General features: G+C 46.4%; 3 protein-coding genes across 9 annotated transcripts in view; 1 reads left to right on the forward strand and 2 right to left on the reverse strand.

Annotated features, from left to right (window-relative positions):
• The window catches only part of TSPAN17 (tetraspanin 17), a 65,489-nt gene extending 53,925 nt beyond the window's left edge, over positions 1-11,564 (reverse strand). Inside the window, exon 1 of one of the 5 annotated variants that reach the window (XM_077326309.1) lies at positions 11,428-11,564. In XM_077326309.1, coding sequence (XP_077182424.1) covers positions 11,428-11,446 — 19 coding nt within the window. In that variant the 5' untranslated portion in view covers positions 11,447-11,564. Of the gene's footprint in view, positions 1-4,399; positions 5,334-11,427 lie in introns of those variants that run through there. The other 4 variants (XM_077326315.1, XM_077326313.1, XM_077326312.1 and 1 more) reach the window with 4 other exon arrangements.
• Positions 3,886-22,784, forward strand: part of SNCB (synuclein beta) — a 63,304-nt gene continuing 44,405 nt past the window's right edge. The window contains exon 1 of the mRNA XM_077326320.1: positions 3,886-4,429. The gene's annotated coding sequence lies outside the window, so the exon portion shown is untranslated. The remainder of the gene's footprint in view (positions 4,430-22,784) is intronic.
• Positions 11,289-22,596, reverse strand: EIF4E1B (eukaryotic translation initiation factor 4E family member 1B). 3 transcript variants are annotated; one of them, XM_077326317.1, is made up of 7 exons: positions 22,529-22,596; positions 20,025-20,113; positions 15,547-15,642; positions 14,216-14,279; positions 12,668-12,781; positions 11,889-12,028; positions 11,289-11,624 (listed from the first exon to the last, which is right to left on the reverse strand). In XM_077326317.1, exons 1-7 carry the CDS (start codon positions 22,529-22,531, stop codon positions 11,510-11,512), a joined length of 621 nt encoding a protein of 206 aa, XP_077182432.1. In that variant the 5' UTR covers positions 22,532-22,596; the 3' UTR covers positions 11,289-11,509. The 3 variants fall into 3 exon arrangements, with proteins under 3 accessions (XP_077182432.1, XP_077182433.1, XP_077182431.1); XM_077326318.1 differs by having other exon boundaries at positions 22,418-22,552; XM_077326316.1 differs by lacking the exon at positions 22,529-22,596 and adding an exon at positions 21,892-21,924.

Consider the following 22,784-nt stretch of genomic DNA (forward strand, 5'->3'; position numbering starts at 1 on the left):
ATTGGGCAAAATGGAATGTTCAAAAGTACTTAAATTCAAAATGTATTGAAACTAAGCAGATCAGAGGCACAGCTCTGTAACAGAGCTCACATTTGCAGCTGCATTAAAAAAAATCTTTGGTACCAGGACTGGGAAAGACCTCTGTCCCAAACCTCGGCCAGATGGAGTCAGCCCATAGCAATTTTTCCTTTTAACTTCTTCATGTCATTTTCCACTTGTTGTCTTTGTGTGTTTTCCTTATTATTTCTCAGTATTTTCTCAAACAAACTTTGATGTGATTTGAGAAAGCAGAAAATGAGGATGTGAGAAAACCTGAGGGAAAATAGCCACAGGTCATCATCAAAACTACAGGAAACACTTTCCTGTGAACAGATCCACCCTACAGATGAGCAAAACTTTAGGAAGAGTCCAAGATTAACAAGATACCCAAGAAATTCAAGGAGCACAACTCAAAGCATTTCTATTGCTACAAGATCCATTTCTGAATTGTGCTGCCAATTCCTCTGTTTAGTCAAAAGAGAGATGCCTCACCCTAGTCTTTAGCAAGCTGGGTCAAGTCCCACAGCTTGCACAAACTCTGGGCTGTTCCAAATGTGCTTATCAGAAGAAACACCTCCTCCCAGCATGTGCTGAGATCATCTAAACAGGCTCTGTTATGAGTGTCCTGACACTTGAGATGTTGGCTGCAAGATCCAGTGCTCTTTCAGGATGGGATCTCCGATGTGGAAGTCCTGTCTCAGGAATTTCACCTACTATTATTTTTAGAAAGCAGGTCAAGAGATTCTTTATTTCAGAAAAGCTTTTATGAGGACTATATGGACATTTTAACATGAAAAACTGTAGTTTTTAACTCATGCCTTATGTGATGTTTATATACCTTATTGCTAATTTCATGGTACTTTTATGGCATTTGTTTATTGTGGTTTTGTTGCCTAACTTTTTTGTGTGAACTGCACAGACATCAGCATCACTGTACATGAACGGAGGAACTAAGTCCATCAAGACATACAAGCTGATAAGCAGCATCACTGACCCCCAGTCTCCCTAATAACAGAAGACATACATGACAATGTAGTGCTATTATTATTCTGACTTCCAGATGTGACCAGTGGTGTCCAAATTCTAAAACACTCGTTTTAAAACACTCTAGAGCAGTTTGAGACCCCCAGGTCCACTTCAAATATGACAGCCAGTGTGGTACAGGGGTTAAAATACTGGACAGGGACCTGGGAGATCCGGGTTCAAATCTTCACGTGTTATGGTTGGGTGACCTTGGGCCAGTCACACACTCTCAGTCCAATCTACCTCACAGCGTTGTTGTAAGGCTAAAACAGAAGTGATGAGGACAATGTAAGCCCTTCTGGATCCCCATAGGAGATAAAGATGAGGTATAAATGAAGCAAATAAATAAAAGTTCCATAGAGAAAACACTATTGTAGAAAGCTCAACATGTAATACAGCCTACTGACAAATACACAGGGGCTTTCCACACGCCTTCAAAATCGCACAATGGTTGCCAATTGAAAACGCTACTGATTTGCCATTATGCACAACATCGTTGACAATCTGCCACACACCTGAAACCGATCCGCAAAAAGCGCTTCCTTGTAGCGCTTTCAGGGAAATCCCCAAAAGTGGATTCACCCTCCGGAAAGCGCTACACTCCTGCAACCAATCTGCAACACTAGCGGGAAAGTTCTGTGCGTTACCATTGTTGTGGTTTCTACAAAGTCCCTCCCCCTGGCACTCTCCTCTGATCTTCCGGCGAAGCGATCGCCATTTTTTTTCTCTCCGAGCGAACGGAGATCAACGCACCGGCGAGCCTCTGTTTAGCCAGTGAGGCTTCCCCGGCTGCAGTCCCTCCCCAGAGCTGTTTACAGTCACTAAGCACAAACAACAGAGAAGCCCGTTTGCTGGTTTATTTTCCCTTTATTTTTCACACTGTTTTCGGCCGAAAATCGCGCCCGTGAGGGGGGGGGATTTTTTTTTCACTCGGGGGGGAGCGTGGCAACGATGAAACGGCAGCTCAAACACCACCTGCCAGCTGGATGGGTCTCTCCGTTGCAACGAAGCAACGCATATTCGTTGCAACGGGTGTGTTTAAAAAAAAAAAACCTTTCTTAAAGGGAAAGGGGCTGTTTGGGAGCATGCTAACGGCCGCCCATTGGCTGCTTGATGGCCAGGGGCGGGACGAGCTCGGCAATAGCGCTTCCTTTCTAGCGATTTTTGCCGAGACCGGAAGCCTGTGGGAAACGATGGAAATGCAACTGGGTTCCACTACAAAGGCAGGTATGCATAACGACGAATTCCACTATTTAAAATGGCGATTTTTCGTTCAGCAAACAATTTGCTACAAGGATCCCGGTGCGGAAAGCCCCTCATACAACTCTGTAACGAGTAATACATTTTATCCTGCCTTCCCTCAAGAAACTCAGAGAAGCTCCCACATGATCCTTTCAATAACCCTGTGGTGCAAGGTAGACGTACAGAGAATGTAATTGACCCAGTGAACATCATGGCCAACTGGGGATTTGAATCCAGGTCTCCCAGACCTAGTCCACTAACCATAACTCTGCCAAGTATATGTATATGCAGCCTATAAATAACTGGAAGCTACAGCTCACAGTGATTATGTACTTTCTGTGTAAGAATCCTGTCTCATGTGAAAGTGGCTCTGAGTCTAGACACACGTTGCTTTTGTTAAAAACACAAATCATCCTGCTTAAGAGCCCTAGAAATGGATCTGGATTGGAGGCAACAACCCCCATTAAAACAAGACAAAGAAACATAACAAGATACCTGTAGCATAGCTGAAATAGCACAATTAACTCCATAGGACCAGCTAGTATTTCAACACAGTGTTTGCCAGCCTGACACTGTGGTGAGCACAAGACTGGGCCATATCAAAGGCTAGAGCAGGTTCAGGGTCTACGATGAAGCCCTGAAAAGTTAGGTGACAGCCATTGGCAAAAACCACGAACAAACTTTGGGAGCCTCAGTCCACTGTTAACATGGCACAAGAACATGAAACATCCAAACAGGAAAAGGAACAAAGGTAAAGGTATCCCCTGTGCAAGCACCGAGTCACGTCTGACCCTTAGGGTGACGCCCTCCAGCATTTTCATGGCAAACTCAATATGGGGTGGTTTGCCAGTGCCTTCCCCAGTCATTACCATTTTACCCTCCAGAAAGCAAGCTGGGTACTCATTTCACCGACCTCGGAAGGATGGAAGGCTGAGTCAACCTTGAGCCGGCTGCTGGGATTGAACTAACAACCTCATGGGCAGACAGCTTCAGACAGCATGTCGCTGCCTTACCACTCTGCACCACAAGAGGCTCTAGGAAAAGGAATGCATCTTCTCAAAGTCCAACTTCCTTTGCCAGGAAACACAAAGGGAGAGGAGCAGCAGCAGGTCAGTATTTCTGAACACCTTTGTGCTTGTTCACAAAAGGCTAGTTTGAGTCCTGAGTTCTCTCAGAGCAGCCAACATTGGCACATATGCATGACTGTGCTGTGCGTGTTATTCTACAGTGTGTTGGGAATTATAATTTGACTTCACTGTCCTGAGCTCACCCTATACTGTCAGCCACCATGGAGAGAAGTTTGGGGATTCAGTATTCCCTCCATGCACACCAACTGAGAGCAAGGCAAGTGTAAAATGGAGTAAGGGACAACAACCCCGTTTTCTTTTTTCTTTTTTTTTTCTTTTTGCGCGACACAATCAAGAGAGCCAACTCAGATATCCGCAGGCGCACGCACCGCACACCCCCATAGAGGATGCTTTGGTGGGTGGTCTAGAAATGTAGTTTACAGCAGCCATCATCGGAAGAAGAATCCAAAGTAGGCAGTTAACATTTTTTTAAACTTCCGTGTACGTCCCTGGAAAGCGGCGGCATTGGGACGCCCGGTCTGCTGACAGTCCGGGTGCAGAAGGAATGTCCCCTCAGATTCCAAGCCGGAGGATTCCGCCAGCAGCACAGTCCGCATTCTGTGGTGCAGCAGCAGCAGCAGCGCCCTGGGGGCCAGGCACAATCCTGCAGCGAACCAGCGACTGGGGAACTGGCGCCAGGGACCCTCAGCCTCTCCCCAGCGCCAAGCCCTCGCAAGTGCCGCGCCGTCCTCTGCAGAGACAGCCACCCGAGCCTCCTTGCCGGGGAATTGCGCTCCCTTCTCCCCAGCGTCCTCTCTGCTCTGGCGCAAGGGCCTGAGACCCAGCGGGGAGGGAACGGCGCCGGCTACTGCCCGCGATCCTGAGCCGGGCCCAGCTGCTTGCGGCGGACTGGATGTAAGGAAAGGATCCGGAAGCCCACCCCCCGCCCGAGAAGGGCGATTCAAGCCGGCAAGCAAACCCTCCCCGCCCTCCACGGCGGGCCGCGTCGCCCTCACTCGCTCACCCACCCAGAAGAGCACATTGGAGGCGAAGAGCAGGTACTTGGCGCAGCAGCTGACTTGGGGGCCCTGGAAGTGCTGGGCTTTGCCTGGCATGGCGGGCACGGGCCTGGGCGCTGGCCACCCGGCTCACAGCCCCATGCCGCCCGGCCGCGCGAGCCGCGCCACCGCTCCGCCCTCTGAGGCCGCCCCCTAGGGGAAAAGGGTGGCACTTGCAGCCCACATCGCCACAAGACGCCCGCGGCTGGTGGATCCTGTCGCAGCGACGCACGGTTGGGAAACTGCAGTCCCTGCCTGGATCCCCCTCAGAGGGGACGTTTCAAAATCTCGTCCCAGGGAGGACTCAAACACGGCTGCTGACTGGGGGAGGGAAGAATTAGCGGCACTGCGCGGAGAAGGGCAAGAGTGCCTTTCCCTCGCTTGTAAGAAATCCCCCCACCCGCGGCTAGATCAGACGCCGGCCTGAAGCAGAGCAACTCCTTGCCCGCCATCAAGTACTAGCTAGCGCACATGAGCATGTTGAGATGGTGTGCTACCTCCTGGTGCCTGTGGAGGGGTGGGTGCAGTTTGCCAAAACGTGATCTCCAGGGCCACAGCTTCAGCCCCCCCATTATCACCTACAGTGAAATCTTCAAGACCTAGACCTGAGCTAGACCGTGGCTAATGGCATCAGCACAAGTGTTTCTGGTTCATTGAAGCAGAGACTGTGAGGGGGGGCAAAGACTGTGAGGGGGGGGGACATTTGGCCTGGGCTTCCACTTCAAACACTTGTCCTTTGGGGAGGAATCTTATAAGAGGCTATTTATTTGGGAGGGGGGAGATATCTTAACTTGTTTTCATGTGTTGATCTGTCCCTCTCCAGAACTGTGAAAGGGACCGTGTTGTTACTATTCTCACTCTGTTTAGTAAGCCAAGGAAAGACCTATATTTTCCTCTCGCTATATATAGCATCTATGCCACATTTGTACCTGAGAATAAGCACACTAGTGCTAGGCTTTTGGCTGGTACTAGGTGTTTGTCCTAAGACAGGGGTTGTAATTATGTCATGCACAGAAATATGGGAGGGAGACCTCAGGGGACTGGATGAAGTAAAAGAAAGGACCGGACTGAAGTCAATGTACAGTTTTGTGTAAGGCTACCAAATAACAAAAAGCTTGTGAGGATGGCTGCAATGGAGGGGAAAGCAAGCAGTCCCAATGTACTGATCTGTGTTGAAGTTCAGGGATCCTTGTGTTTGAATAACATGTGTCATTGGGGGTCAGGCAGTGAGTCCATGGTAGGAGATCTGTTTTAGATGCAGAAGGTCGAAGTAATAGGTAAAGTCCTCTCCTTGAGACCCTGGAGAGCAGCTGCCAGTGAGTGCTAGAGTAGATAATGCTGACTTCGAAGGACCAGAGGCCTAATCAGTACAAGGCAGCTTTGTGTGTTGATGTCCCATTAGTAAACCTCTGATATGCTGAGATGTGGGCAGCAGCAGGGAGAGCATTACCAAGCCCCCATAAGTATTGCAAAAGTACTCATATGAGTTACAGAGACATTAGGTATAGGGTGATTTGTCTGTGGTGCGAGAACTGGGAATGGCCCACAGTCATTCAACAAACCTCAGGTGTCTCTAAATAGTTTAAAATCACCTTCCCTTCCTCTCCCCATAATAGGCCCCCTGTGAGGGAAGCAAGCATAGGGGCCGGCCAGCTGCGCTAGCCATACCCTGATTGGCCTGAATTCAACTTGGACACCCCAGACATGCTCCTCCCACAGGGGTGTTTCACAAATATATAGAGGAACCATAGATAAGGATGTTTTTGTGAACTACAACTGAACTCAAGGGGACTGATTGGCTGTTTTAGCAAAGAATTATATGGCTAAATTTGATGTTGTGACACAGTTTACTAATTTAACAGAATTAACTTTTGCTTTACATTTCCACTGTTATGATGGTAGTTCATAGTCTGTTCATAGTAGTTCATAGAAGAATGCATGCACTCGAAAGCTCACTCCTTGAATAAATCTTTGTTGGTCTTAAAGGTGCTACTGGACTCCAATTTTGTTGTGCTACTTCAGACCAACACAGCTACCCACTTGAATGTATCATTCCAGATCCTTTTACATAACCCTCTCATTTGAGAAATTCTCTTTTGAAGTTATATGTTTGTTCCTCATTAATGAAGCTTCCCACTCACCCATGTTGTGTAGTACTGTGTGTTCAAGCTTGCACATGGTTCAACATAGACTTCATGTACCACATCTCGAGTACCACACTGATTCAAAATCAATTTTGATCTTTTGGGGGTTCCATAATTACCTGCAAGAAGGCACACCCTTTAAAAAAAACCCTGAGAACTGCTATTTGTTTCATGATCTGAATTGACATGCATGTCTGAAACCAACTGATGTTGCCCAACTACTATTTTCTTCTTATACTGGAACTCATCTCTTTGTAGGGATAGATTCAAATAAGTAGCTGTGTTGGTCTGAAGTAGCACAATAAAATCAGAGTTGAGTAGCACCAACAAAGATTTATTCAAGGAGTGAGCTTTCGAGTGCTTGCTCTCTTCCTCAGACTTGCTTGCACTCAAAAGCTCACACCTTGAATAAATCTTTGTTGGTCTTAAAGGTGCTACTGGACTCTGGATTTTATCATCACTTTGTGCGTTTGCAGTCAGAAGGTGCAATTATGAGCCATTATCTGAAAGTACAGGATAAAACTCTTCTCCGTTTCCTGTAGTACTAGAACTCAGAGGCACCCAATGAAGGTGGTGGATGAAAGGAATTAATTATTTACTCCACAAGCAATTAAACTCTGACATTCACTACCAGGGGGCACAGTAACAGCTACAAGCACCTTTAAAGAGGGGATTCATGGAGGGCAGTCTAAAGAAAACCTTCCCATTCAAAGGCAGTAACCCTCCAATACCTGAGCTAGGAGGCAACACTACTGTTCCACACACATTGAATAATTCATTTTAGAAGTAAATTTAACTATTCCATGCAAGAAAATCCATCTGCAAAAGTACATTGAAATTGCTTTAGCCAACGTGTCCAGAATTAGGAGAGGCTTGGCTCCAATGTTCTGTCTGTTGGCCCTCCAAGGTAGCTGGCCATGGTGTACGACAAGATGAACCACTGGTCTGATCCTGCAGAGTTTTTCTTATATTCTTAAGAGCCTGTGGCATTTTCCCCACTTGACCCATATTTTTCAGTCCAAACTCAGCAGCCCCCTCTACAGTTACATGCCTATGAGCATTTGGACTACACACTTCTTTTGGTCTGTTAAACAGTGTGTTGGGTCTTTCTACATTCTTCCTCCCCTCCCCCCACCTACATATCATGAACAGTTGATGGCAACCTTATTATTCATTTTTTAAAGGACAACTGAAGTATCATAGCACAGGAATTTGTTGTAAGCGACAGAAAGACAAAGAGGCACCAGAAACCGCTAGAGGAATGTAGCACCTGGGTTCCTGTTCCCATCACTAAGAGGCACGGTTGTTAGAACCGGTTCTCATCCATACACTTTGGATGCAGCCTGAAGCCTATGTGCAAGTGACATCCAAACTTCCAAGCTGCCACAGTTCTTGCCAGCTCCCATGATGACAGGGTCCATGCAGCAGGAGCGAGCTGGGACTAGCAGTGGCCCATTAATGGCTGCTACGTTCAGGGCTAAAGACTACTTAAGGACTGGCATTTATTGTGTCTCATTCCCAAGCATGGTCCTCTTGCAGACTCCTCCAGGTATTCAATTAACCCAATCTTTGTTATGCCCAGAAAACCTAAGATGCTTTGAAGCTCACCCAGAAGTCCAGATGGCTCTGGGAACAAAGGTCTTTCCCAGACCAGAAGCTACAAAATGCACAAATTGCCGGCAGAACTAAGATGAGTTTCCCACAAGGAGATAACCATTTGCCTAATCCCAGAAAGGGACAAGATGGGTGGCTTGTTGGAGAACAGGAGTTGGGTAATAAATAGGGTTACCAATTCCGGGTAGAGATATCCCTGGAGATTTTGGTAGTGGATCTAGGAAGGGCAGGGTTTGGGAACTGGAGGGACCTCAGCAGGTTACAATGCCACAGAGCTCAACCTCCAAAGTCGCTGTTTTCTCAGGGGAATTGATTTCTGTCATCAGGAGATCAGCTGTAATTCTGAGTGATCTGCAGGATCCACTTGGAGACTGGCAACCCTAGCAATAAAGCCAGGAAAGCATGCACTCCCCATTCATTGGAGGAAGGAGTGCCAGGGTCTTGCAAGGGTCAAAGTTTTGTGCTGGGTATAATCTTCCATGTGCACACAACCTTGTACATGTACCCAGAAGCTTATACCCAGAATAAAACTTACTTGGTCTTAAAGGTAATACTGGGCACAAACTTTGTTCTGCTGCTTCAGCCCAACAGGGCTACCCACCTGAACCCTGTTAACAAGTGCTGAAATTGTATGGTTCAAGCTGGTCCAGGAGCAAGGGAGGGAATAAAAGGATGTCAGCCTCTTTCCCTTGTTCTAGCAGTTTGTACCCAGAGGTAACAACTGCAACTCTGAAGTTAGACTAGTTAGTGCTTTTCTTAGATGCTACAAGAGTCCTTTGTGTTTTGAATACCTTTCCCCTATGTATTGTGCTCTTGCTTGGTAAGCTCTGGGGATTGGAGCTCTTTCAGTTGTTGTTGTTGTTGTTGTTGTTATTGTTGTTATTGTTATTGTTATTGTTATTGTTATTCGATTTATTCCCCGCCACTCCCTTGTGGCTCGTGGTGGGTTACAACATCTTAAGCCCCATTAAAAATCCATTAAAACAATAATTATAATTTTAACATTACTAACTATCTAACATGGCAAGATCAGCTAATCAACTTCCCCCCTCCCACTACTAGCGGGTGGAGAGGAGATCCTGATGGTTCCTAGTCCCAAATCCCAGGGGGGCATAGGCGTCAGCCTTGGCCTCAACCATAAATCTGGCGGAAGAGCTCCGTTTTGCAGGCCCTGCGGAACGATGGAAGGGCCCGCAGGGCCCGCAGCTCTCCCGGGAGCTCATTCCACCAGGCAGGGGCCAGGACCAAAAAGGCCCTGGCCCTGGTCGAGGCCAGGCGTGCTTCCCTAGGGCCGGGAATGACCAACAGATTTTCACCCGCAGAATGCAAGGCCGTGCGGGGGGCATAGGGTGATAGGCGGTCCCGCAGGTATGTGGGTCCCAACTCACGTATAGCCTTGAAGGTTATAACCAAAACCTTGAACCGGATCCGGGCAGCAATTGACAACCAGTGCAGCTGCCTCAGCACTGGCTGAATATGGGCCCTCCAAGGTGTATCAGTGAGGACCCTAGCAGCTGCGTTTTGCACTAGCTGAAGTTTCCGGATCAAGGACAAGGGAAGGCCCGCGTAGAGCGAGTTACAGAAATCTATTCTGGGGGTGACCGTTGCATGGATCAGTGTGGCTAAGTGTTCGGGGGACAGGTAGGGCACTAGTAGTCAGGCCTGGCGCAGGTGGAAAAATGCCTGGCCCGCTACTTTTTTGACCTGCGCCTCCAAGGTCAGGGAGGCGTCAATGATCACACCCAAATTCCTGGCCTGGGACGCGATGGTAAGTTGCGTCCCTCCCAGGGTGGGTAAGCGCGTATGCAGGCTGTGTTCAGCATCTCACCTCAATGCCTAGCTGTCCATTCATGCACATGCAGAGAGAGGAAAGTGGGAGTGGAGTTGAGTGCCTCTGTACTCTACACATGGACAGAGAGCCTTTTACTGGTATCCTAACCCACTGGTCAATGTGGCTAGCTAAAGTCCATTTTGAGTAGCAGCAAAGTGAAGACCAGTAAAGCAAGAGGGTCAGAAGTAGAACAGTGACTTCTTAGACGCATGGAAGCCCTTGTCCTTTCATGACACATTTAAACTTGATCTTAAGCCACTTTCCCTGCAAATGGCTTTAGTTATAGCATGCTTCAAGGCTGCCTTGCCATAGTACTAGCCATGATATTACCAGCCTTCTGTAGGAAATCCCAAGACAATTCATGATTTGGAGAGAACAAAACTCTAGGGAGGTGACTTCCAGAAAGGAGTTTCACTGATAAATCAGTTCTACAGCAGCCCATCAGCTTCAGATTTCCAGAAGATTGCATCTTCCAATCCAGCAACTGCTATACTCAGTAGAAGTGACCCCAAAAGGCAGGTTAAACTGGAGAAATGCTGCATACCACCTCCAGCGAGCAAGACACCGTGGCCCACAAGTGACATAAAAATCATGTTTATAGTTAAGTTTGACTTGTATCACTTCCTCTAGTTTCCCCCAGATACTGATGCTCAGGGATGTATTGCCTGTGAGTAGAAAATGTTTCACCTTGTGCTAGAAAATGGAACAGCAGATGCTCCATCTTCCTTTTACCAAAAACAGGATGGAGATTCTTGATTTGTCACATAAGAACCCAACCAGGTGGGAGGAAGGGAGGAGAGAAACTCATCTACTACTCAGCAAATTACTGCCATATAACCCAAATAAGAAGAGCCTCTTGTGGCGCAGAGCGGTGAGGCAGCCATCTGAAAGCTTTGCCCATGAGGCTGGGAGTTCAATCCCAGCAGCCGGCTCAAGGTTGACTCAGCCTTCCATCCTTCCGAGGTCGGTAAAATGAGTACCCAGCTTGCTGAGGGGTAAACGGTAATGACTGGGGAAGGCACTGGCAAACCACCCCGTATTGAGTCTGCCAAGAAAACGCTAGAGGGCGTCACCCCAAGGGTCAGACATGACCCGGTGCTTGCACAGGGGATACCTTTACCTTAACCCAAATACCTGGATGGGGAGGTAAACTAGGCATAACCTCACACACACACACCCACACACACACACACACACACACACACACACACAGACAAGATATCCCACTCCTGGAAAGCCTGCTCAGTCCAAAGGAAGCTAATAAACCTAATTTTTATGGCAACAATTATTAGTTTTCCACAAGTTCCCCAACCCTGGGCAAAGACAAAAGCATAAGTGTTAGACTGCAAAACTAGTTTCTTCAGAACATAGTAAAGTCATATAACCATTCACATTGTCATCCTACATACCAGGCCCACCCACCGCCATCTTCCATCCATCCAGACCCCTTCCTGGAGATCCTGACAGCCGTGAGGCTCTGTCGCTGGTTGATCACACCACAAACTTGTTCTTCATGAGGGAACCGCTTTTGGTGGCTGTGTCTGCATGAGCCTGATAACCAATCACCACTTTTGAAGACAGGCCCAGGTGCTCCTTGTACACACGCCTACAGACAAACAATATTCTGTGGAAATGCTTGCTTATAACAGCCTGTAGCCACCACTGACATTACCAGAGCCCCTCCCAGTGAAGCAGGAGTTTAAAAGAAAAAGGATTTTCACCTTTTTATGCCAGCCACTTATTTTTCAAGCCCCTGTGTTACATTTGATCCTAGGGATATATTCGGCCTTATGGAAAGTTGCTGATATTAGCTTCTAAGTCACTGTGCAGCATTAAATGGGAGAACCAAGGAAAGGGAACAGCCTTTTACCCAATATGGGTGACGCCATCTCGATTCTCTGCCTCCCGGGTCCAGATTGCAATCTTGTCCCCCTTGGCACGGATGTTGATGACAGCCCCACAGACATCATCACTGTAGTCATCAAACATTTCTCCAATCAGACACAGGAGCTACAGGAGTAAAACAAAAGCACAGAAGAGAGTGTGTGTGTGTGTGGGGGGGGGGGGGTTACTACCCAAAGGAGTCTCAAAGCAGCTTGCAATCACCTGCCCTTCCTCTCCCGACCACAGACACCCTTGTGAGGTAGGTAAGGCTGAGAGAGTCCTGAGAGAACTGTGACTAGCCCAAGGTCACTCAGCTGGCTGCATGTAGAAGGGGAGATATCAAACCCCATTCTCCAGATCAGAGGCCATCACTCTTAACTGCTACGTGAAGCTGCCCCTCAATTACAGGGAGCCATAGAACACGAGATATGTGGCTGAAGAGGGCAAGACTCCAAGACTCCTGGCCTTACAAGTCTCTTTAAGCAGCTTGCTGTATCCAAAGAGAAACAAACAAATCATCCTTTGGGAAAGGGGTTGGTTGTTTCATTTGGAAGAGGAACAGTATACAAGAAAGGAAGAATGCCTAGGCAGAAGGATACCATAAAGCCTCACCAATCTGTTAAGCCACCTTATCACTGTCTTGAGAAAGAACAAGTGAAAGAACAACAGTATGACCTCTTCTGTCTGCCCAAATGAGAAAGAACAAGGCTTAAACCCAGCAGAGAAACCAGGGATGGCCAGTGTGAAGACATGCCGCCTACTTACTGTCTCCAACCAGAAATGGTCTAGCTCGGTATGCCGCTGCTGCTTGGCCAATGCAATAAGCCAACGGCCACCCCGCTTGTTCTGGTTATCTTCCCACATAGGCTCAATGCCATCCTGCCAGGAGAGCAACAAGGAATCCTCAGTAAGTCAACACATGCCTCACAGGCTCTACCGCTGCTACATAACTTGTGCTATATCCCCAAAAGGTCATTGAGAGTGACCAAAATCTGCTAAGGGTCCTTCGCCCTTGTGAGATCAGGGCCCTCCGGTACTCTAAAAAGTTCTGAAAGGCCTGGAAGCCAGGCCTATGGTTGAGGCCAGGAAATAACAGATGCAGGCCTCCCTGCTAAAGAACCCACTTACCTCCACCAATCAGAACCTCCAAAGTAAAAAAACTGTAAGGTTTTAACTAGATTTTTAATTATTTTAAAATTTTATTATTTAATTTTAAATATTCAATAGATTTCAGTTTTATTGATATATGGCTCCAAACCAGGTACAAAACCATTTGAAAAACCAAAAAACTCTATAATTATTACAAAATATTGTAAACCAGCAAGTAGTAAAAATAAAGAATTTAAAACTATTAAACAGGAATTGTTTAAAAGGAAAATTACCAAAATTCATAGCGAGTTTCCAGTGCTAACATATGTTTGATGTAACTTGTAAGTTACAGAGTACTATATATATTGCTAGGAAAAAAGCCCGCTGCAGTCAGGAATGCTGCGGGAGCTAGTGGCGTAGTAGAGGGGGGAGACAGACAGAAAGAAAGAATGACAGGAAGACAGACAGACAGAAAGCAAAGAAGCAAAGGAAGGAAGGAAGGAAGCGAAGGAAGGAAGGAAGGAAGGAAGGAAGGAAGGAAGGAAGGAAGGAAACCTTTCCTTCCCCCATCCCTGGCCTTTCCTGTCATTATTTTTTGGGAGGGAGGGAGGCTTCCCAGCCCAATGGGGAAGGGAAACACCCCTCCCCCAGCATATTCCTGGGCCAACGGGAATGGAGCCCCCACCTCCAGGCACTTACATGTGTACTGGGGAGCGTCTAGGGGCAAACTGCCGGCCATGCCAGCAGAGAGCCCCTGGCTGGCTGAGTGGGTGGGAGTGGGTGTGGCCTGTCCAAGGCAGGGCCCAATCGGGACACACTTTGTGCATCCCAATTGGGTTCTGCCTTGGACAAGCCATGCCCACTCTCCGCCTACTTAGGCCTTAGCACATTATTTTAACAGCGAGCCCACTGTTAAAGATTGTAACTATAGCTATTTTATTGGTGTTACCTGCCCTGAGTCCGTTGAGAAGGGCAGGCTATAAAAATAATTTTTAAAATTATTATTATAATACAGTTCTGATTCACTCCCATTCCATTGTAATGTATCAGACTTCCAGCAAGTCATGCACAGGGCCATGAGGTATGGCAAGGCTCAGCCAATAAGAAAAACAGACCCACCACCAACTGAACAAGTCTTCTCTGCTCAGCATGCCCACAGGAGACTGGCACAGTGCCACGGAACAGGAGCAGGAGTCACACAATGCCAGCTTGGAGGTGCCTTACCTTGAAAAGGGAATAGTCACAGCCTGAAGTCAGCTTGCTGGCCAGCTGGATATGACTGTACAGCCTGCAGGCTCAGGGAGAAGGAGACACAGTATGGGGGGAAATGTAGGAACATTAAGAGATGGTTGGAACATTTCTAAAGTAGCAGCACATCCTGGAAATATTCTTCAGAGCCATTCCACAAAAATAAGAAGGACACTGAAGGGAACTATAGCCCACTGGGAGCTCCCTACAGCATGCACATGTATCGAGTTTCTTTTAAAACATATTACATATTTAATTTCTAGCATATATTTACACATAAGTGAATGCAAGTGGACTGAGAAGCTCTGAAGTGTTCGTCACATATTTTGTTTTCCCTTCCAACTAAGAGGTTAAATTGCTTCCTTTCCAAGTTGTACTTAGCAAATTTATGTTGGTGACCACTTTGGGTCCCCATTGGGAAGAAAGGCATTAAATAAAGGTATTAAATAAATTAGAAGAGCTTAACCAACATCTCTTTCCCAAAAAAATCCAGAGAACTGCAGTTTAGCTAGGTAGCAAAGAATTCTGGAAGATGTTTGATCTCTCTGTCAGGGCTCCAGTCCTCAGAATTCCTTGGATAAAGAGAATGAACATTCATCTACTCTGAAGTGTGGGTCACCCCCAATAGAACTTGGGGTATGTGAAGGTTCTGTTCCTGAATACTTCTCTTACACACTGTATGTTGCAGGAGTTCTTATGTACCTGATGAGTATGCATGCAGGCCTGTTGTGCCAGATTCGACAGCATTATGTGCATGGTAGTCATGGTAGAGACTCCTATACTATTGCAAAGTAACTCCTTTATTAACTCTCATGTTTGTATGCTTAGGGCCACTTGCAGATCCTGACAACTACCTTCATCCAATCCAGCTATTATCACCCAGTTACCATGCATCTTGACTTTTACTGGAAATTTAACCCCTCCCCCCCAATATGCAATTTCAGGACATTCTAAGTGTGTGTGTGTATATACCTGAAAGCATATACCTTCAATAAAACTTTGTTGGTCGTAAAAGGTGTCCCTGGACTAGAATTTTGTTCCTTTACCCCAACATCAATGATAAAAAAAAAAAGAAAGAAACAGTTGTCTGTATGATGTTGACAATACCCTTATCAGAACATTTCTGGGACTGACAATCTAAGAATTTGTAATAGTCTCCTATCTTCTCACCAATGTAGGTATGCTGCCATTTTCATTGGAGAGGATTTTAACAAGACTCATCACCAGACAGGCACCCCTTCCCCCAATGAATGTGTGGTGGTCAGGGTCAGGAATCCTAACAGTTAAGAAGAGTGAAATGCACTCACGCCCAAAAGTCCTCCACAGTGTCAAACTTGGTGACAAGTCGCAAGTTCTCCTGCCATGTCTTGCTCTTGTCGTTTTTGAAGAACCACAAGACCCACCTGTAAAGGTCAGCAGAAGACCTCATTAAAGACCAGCTGTAAGCACGCATTCCACACAGGCACTCAAGCTGTGTACAACCCGAACTTTTTCAATCTTTCTCAAACCTGCCTTGCTGCAAAGTCTTTGGGAAAGATCACAGCAAAGCCTGGGTGGGTGCCATGTGAATCTAGGCTGTGGCTCAGGGACAGAGCATCTGCTATGCACGTGGTAGGTCCTACATTCAGTCCCCAGAATTTCCAGTTCAGAAATGAATAGGCAGTAAGTGATGAGAAAGACCTTGACAACGGAGAGCAATGGCCCATCTGAGTAGATAATACTGAGGGCCATTCCGCACAAGGACCAATGTTGCCAATTGTTCACAGAATGCAGAAAAGCTATATTAAATAGTGGAATTTCATCATGCCGCATACCTTTATTTTTAGTGGAATATAGAAGTCCCAGTAGTGTTTCATTCATTCCCCACAGTTTTCCGGTCTCACTGGAATCACAACAAAGGAAGCGATTTTTTTTCTGCGCTTCTTCCCACCCCTGTCCATCAATCAAACGGAACAGCCAATGGGCTGTTGTGTTCATGTTCTCCAAAAGCCCCTTTCCCTTTAAGAACTGTTTTTATTTAAACCAAACACACCCGATGCAACAAATATGCGTTCAATCGTTGCACCAAATATGCGTTCAATCGTTGCACCAGAAAGACTTTTGCTGGCGTAGGAGCTGGTGATTAATCGTTTACATACTCCTCAAGTAGAACCCTCCCCCACGGGCGCGATTTGTGGCCAAAATTACGGGCAGTGCTGAACAGGGGCTGTGTTGTGCTTGGGAACTTAGGGAGGTTTGTTTTATTTTAAATCACTTCTGTGGAGGGACTTCAGCCAGTGAAGCCTCGCTTGTTCGTTGCTTTCGCAGGTCTAAGGGGAAAAAATGGCGATCGCTTCTCCGGAAGTTCGGGGGCGAGAGCGGGGGAGGGACTTTATTTTTACCACTACATTGAGAACACACATATCTTTCGCCGGTTTGTTGTAGCTTGTGCGCAGAAGTGTAGTGATTTTTTCAGTGGGAATCCACTTTTCCAGATTTCCCGAAAAGCGTTACAACAAAGCGATTTTTGCGGGAGTGTTGCAGATTGTGTGTGACGTCATGCGGAATGTTGAATTTCTAGCGTTTACCAAAGGTAAGACTTCTGCTACATTTATGTCATGCGGAATGGCCCTGACTGTGATGGACCTGTATAATGCAACTTCATGTGTTCCCTGTATCCCACACAAGATACTGCCACAGTAAAATAGGATAGAGACTTTTCAGTATAGTTGCTGAATTCACAGATTGTTATAACTTTATATTGATGGTGCAATATCTATTTGCTGATTTTTGAAAAAAGAGTGGATGGATGTTTTTGCACTGAGGATACTTTCCAGGTACCTTCCAGGTACAAGTGAAGGGAGAACTCCTCTTCCCAGATTATTCTAAGTGGGGTTTGCCTATACTGTCAAAAGAGACAACAGAAAACATTACCATCACTTTGGAAGATCTAACACATTTCCTTATACAAGTATTAGGATTTCTTTTTCACAGCAGTGGTCATTCAGGAGGTATACAGTGGCATGTCAAGCATTTACTGAAATCCAACAAAGAGTTTCTGTGATGTATATCTACTGAGTCACACATTCTTCTTTGGTCACATTTGAAACAATATCATCAGAACACTTCAGGTTAACAGGAAAAATGGGCCATTAAACCAGGACAATTAAGATTGCAAAATTGCATTGGGGAGGGCTATAGAATCAGTGTAACTCTCAAAGTAGCATAATCTGTGCATACTTAAATCCGCATTCTAGAGACTTGAACATACAAATCTGGGAAAGCCCCAGGTTTACAAAAAAAGCCAAACCCTCAAACTGAAACCTTAAGGAAGAAATTGGGTGGTTAACACCCCTACAAAATAGAGGCAGTGCCTGAAGCTTTGATTTCTGTCAGTAGAGGGGGGGAGGGGGCTTTTCTTGCCTCTTTTGAACTTAAATAGAAGACTTATCAGGACAGCAGTACCAGCAGCTACCAGGCCATTTGCATTAGCGGTCCCCAACCTTTCTCAGGTCAGGGACCGCCTCCGGGATGAGGGGAGAGCCGACAGCCCGGGTGCTGCGGAAACATGTACGCGCAGTTGCCGCGCATGCACGTTTTCGCTAACGCACATGTGCGGCAACTGCGCGTGTGCGTTTCTGCCACCAGCGGCGCTAACGCGCATGCGCGTTTGCATCACTGGCATACCGGCAGCTGCACCTGCCTCTTCCCTTCCTTCTCGCTGCGGGCGGGGGGAGGCAGGCGCGGCCGCCAGTGGCCCGTACCGTGGCCTTTGCAGCCCGGCACCAGGTCGCAGACCAGGGGTTGATGACCCCTGATTTACATGACTCACTTAGGCCTGGCTGCTTGCTAATTTTCAACAGTAGCCACCCACAAATGCCAATGTTCTGCAGTGGTTAAAATTCGAGAACATGACTTAGATTTGGACTCTGCCATGAAAATTCACTTGGGCCAGTAACATGTTCTCAGCCTAACCTACTTGACAAGATTGTTGTAAGAATAACAACATCTATGCCCCCCCTACAAAAAGACCTCCATAGATTTATGGGCAGAGAATAATCTGGAGGCTGCAAAAACCTAAATGTTAATTAACAGTTACTTATGTTTGTATTATGTTTTATATTGTTTATGTTGCGGATTTATGTTTTATATTGTTTATACTGGACCATAAAGAAGGCTGAGCGTCAAAGAATTGAGGCTTTTGAACTCTGGTGCTGGAGAAGACTCTTGCGAGTCCCTTTGACTGCAAGGCGAACAAACCAGTCAGTCCCAGAGATCAGCCCTGACTGCTCCTTAGAAGGTCAGATCCTGAAGATGAAGCTCACATACTTTGACCATCTCATGAGAAGGAAGGACTCCCTGGAGAAGAGCCTAATGCTGGGAGCGATCAAAGGCAAATGAAGAAGGGGACGACAGAGAATGAGATGGCTGGATGGAGTCACTGAAGCAGTCGGTGCAAACCTAAATGGACTCCGGGGAATGGTAGAGGACAGGAAGGCCTGGAGGATCATTGTCCATGGGGTCGCGATGGGTCAGACACGACTTTGCACCTAACAACAACAATAGTTGTTTATGTTGTTACGTGTTGTGTTGGTTTTAATTCATTGTTAATTTTTAATTGTATTATGTATACCACCCTGAGCCATCAGGGTGTGTGTGTGGTATAATAATAAATAGAGAAGAATTCTGCACCAGCAGCATCAGGTTCCCATTGTGAAGTAAATAAATAATATAACTGAAGTTGAGGGCAGAAAAAAGGCAGCTTGTTGGTGGGCAAGAATAAGAGAAGAAAGCAGAGAAAGGTGAGGATAAGGGAGCTGCCAAGGGAGGGAAAGAGTGTGGGGATGGAGACGCGGGGAAAGTAAGGAGCCCCTGGCCAAGTCTTTGTGGTTTCCCACTGCACAACTCACCTCAGCGGCCACAACTGCACAATCAGGTAATTGTTTCCCATAGGGAGGCTGCAAGAAGGACGGTGGGGGGGAAAGCTGAAGGTGGGGTAGCGGTAGGTTGACAGATGGGAAGAAGGAATTAGGGAAAGGGTGAGGCTATGGGGGATGGCCGGAGAGGTAAAGAAGAAATAGTGTGCGGGGAGTGTTAAATAAATAAAAAACTACATATCTTTGTGGGTTTGTAATTTTATGAATCTCTTAACATGTCCATGTTTAGTCACAAGAATGAGAAAAGGATACAGAGAAAGGGGGATGCAGGGTTGCCAGGAGCAGGGAAAGAGGAAAGAGTCTGGGGAGGGAGATGTTGGGGAAATTAAGGTGCCCCTGCATAAACTTGTGGTTCCCCATTGTGCAACTCACCTAAATGGCCACCACTGCACAATCAAGCTATAGTTTTCCCATGCAGAAGCTGCAAGGAGAAGGGAAGGGAGGAAAGCTGAAGATGGGGAGCAGAGAGCTGTAGGTTGGCTGGTGGTTGGGAAGGAGGGGAAGGCAGGGGGTAAATTAAAGGTAGGCTGGTGTTGAGAATGAGAAAAGGAAGCAAGGAAAGCATGGGCGCTATTGGGAAGAAATTGTGGGAAGGGGAAAGTGAGGCACTGTTTGTGAGCCCTTACAAGTTCCCCATTGTGCATCTGGGCCTGGTGGCTAAGACTATATAATCCAGCCATAGTTTGCCTCGATAAGGGCTGCCAGAGAGAGTATGGAGTAAAATTAAAGATGGGTGGAAATGGCAGAGAAAGGTAGGTTTGGAGGGGAAGGAAAGAGGAGACAGTGTGGGTGGGGAGATTAGATGCTTCTTGTAAATTCTTCTGGGAGTTAGAACTGCAGTAAAATCCCTTTCTCTGTTCAGCTAGTACCTATTCCGGAGAGGATGTTTCCTGAAGCGTTCCATGGTCACCTCCTCTCTCCTGGCCTCGTATTTTCGCTGCTCTTCCCGTGCACTTGCCTGACATTTGAATGAGCGGATAACAAATACCATGTCAAAACAAGGAAGACAAAACTAAAACAAATAAAAGGACTGTCCCTGCAGTCACAGCAAGTCAGGGAGAAGAAACTAGAGGTAGTTCACATTTGTGCTGGCACCCCCCTTCAATGGCAGAGCAGGAGTGTTTTGGTGATAAGCAGTAAGCCTCCAAACACACTCCATTCCAGGAAAAGAGTTAAAGAGCCCCCTCCCAGTTTTCCCTCTGAAAAGTGCTCCAATTAAAACTGCTCACAGAGCTTAATTCTCCTCCCACCCAAAAAGACTTGGCAGCACCTGTAAGAGATTGGGGGTGGGGGGAGAACCAAAACAAGCTTTGCAGCATTTAAAGGGCTCATACATTTTTATTCCTGCATAAGTGATTGTGGGTAAACGGTAATGACTGGGGAAGGCACTGGCAAACCACCCCGTATTGAGTCTGCCATGAAAACGCTAGAGGGCATCACCCGAAGGGTCAGACATGACCCGGTGCTTGCACAGGGGATACCTTTACCTTTAAATGATTGTGGACTAGCACCTGCTACCACAAATATATCTGAGGAAAGTTCACAAGAATTTATGCTAGAATAAAACTGTGCTAGTTAAGTGATGAAAAGGACTTGTTTTGGCTGCAGATGACTAACATAACTATGCCTCTGGAATTCATACTTCTATTTACTTTGTTTACAGTCTGCCTTTCTCACCAAGACTCAAGGCAGATTTCACAAAACCACATTAAGGGGAAGGATATTGTGGCAGCACTCCCAGGGAAAACAGAGCTACCAAGGGGGACTCTCCATGGTTAGGAAAGGGACTGGAAATAAATTAGCCAGAATTATGATGTCCTCAAACAAGGATACAGCCTTATTTGGAATACTGCATGGCATTCAGGGACCATGAATGGATATTGCAGAGCCAGAAGAAGTATGGAGGAGGGCAACCAAGGTAATTAAAGAGTTGAAGCACCTTTCCTATTGGGAAAGACTGGGGAGTCTCAGACATGACAATCTAGGGAGAAATGACAGTTGTGGGGTATGACTGAGGTTCACAAAATTTTACATAGGGGAGGTAGAATGGGGCTTTTTCTGCCTCTCCCATAATACTTGAAAACTCAGTTGTACCCAATAAAGTTAAATAATAGTTTCCAGACAGGGAAAGGGATTTATTTACTCAACAAATACTTCAGCTGTGGAATTCACTGCCCGTGACAGTAACGATGGTCACAAGGATATAGCTAGCTTTAAAGGGGGTGATAAAGATTCAGGGAGGAGAGGCCATCAATAGCTATTAGCCGTGGTGACTGAAAAGAGCTTCCAACCACAGACGCAGCAAGGCCCTCAATGCCAGTGCTACGAGGCAACAGGGCGTCTCCAGGGCATTTGGATGCTGCTGTGGGAACCGTTCTATACAGGTGGCTCTCTGTAAGTTTCAGTTTCTAGTAATCTAGAAATTCCCCCCATCAGATGCATCAGTTCAAGTCACGTCTTTAAACTATAACCTCTCTTTCTCCTAACCATTTAGGACCCAAGGATATTCACAACAAAATGGAGAGTCCCATCCCACAGAACATCTGAAAAAAATACACACACACAAAAAGCCATCCACAGCAAACACTGCATAAATGACAATGGCTGCTGTTGAACCTCCCCCACATCAGCTTTGAATAATTTAGCATTATAGGTTTTGCTGAGATCCGCAAGAACCGGTACAGAAAGACCATTCCATGGTAAAAGCCAAGCCTACACAACATCCATTTTTCTCACCTGTCTGGAGGTTGGCATTCAGCCCCCAAAGCAGAGGCCTTTGGACAATAACATTGGGATACCTAATTTTGAAACTGGTTTACACTCTTCCCTTGATGAAGCTTTTCTGTCTTTAACAGCTTTGCAGCATATAAGAAAATCAGGAGATTAGGGTCCCCTCCCCCTCAGCCATGGGAAACAATGATAGGAGCCCTTCCCCGAGGAAGACTGAAAACTATAGACAGCCCTCCCCTAGAAGAAGGCACCATTTCAATAAGCACCATCAAGGGCCACTGAGGGAAACTGGCAAGCCTAACAATAGGCTTAGTAAACCTAATCCCACCCAGTAAGCCTCAGCAAGATACAGCCCAGATCAGTGTGTATCTTATATTTTCCCCCGCCCAATTTAGCCAGCTATTCTCACACAAGGATGCACAGAACTACTGCTTGAGTGCAAAAAAACAACTTTGCATTAAAAATGAAACACAGAACCCCAGACAGTTATTCAGAATAAAAAACCTGAACAACTCCACTAACTTAACCTCACCTTTTCTCTTCCTCAAGGTCAATAAGGCCTCTGATTGTTTTTTAAAAAGACTTAAACAATAATTCAGAAAACAGTTGGGTGAGGGGTGAGGAGAAGAGACAAAACTCTCACCATTGCCACTGCTATCCTTCTGGATAATGAGGACAACAACCCCACACTGCTTCAACTCTTCTTTTATCCCAGAACCACCTTTAACTTGGAAGACACCTCACTTATTAAAGACCCAAGCCCTCCTTTTCTCCTCCCCATGAAGATCAGCTACATGCAGGTACACCATTTTCTTGACAGAGCACAACAGTAAGAAGTAGAACAAGAGTTGGTTTTTATACCCCGCTTTTCAGTACCCAAAGGAGTCTCAAAGCAGCTT

This window comes from Paroedura picta, chromosome 3 (assembly GCF_049243985.1).
Source record: "Paroedura picta isolate Pp20150507F chromosome 3, Ppicta_v3.0, whole genome shotgun sequence".
NCBI classification, from domain to species: domain Eukaryota; kingdom Metazoa; phylum Chordata; class Lepidosauria; order Squamata; family Gekkonidae; genus Paroedura; species Paroedura picta.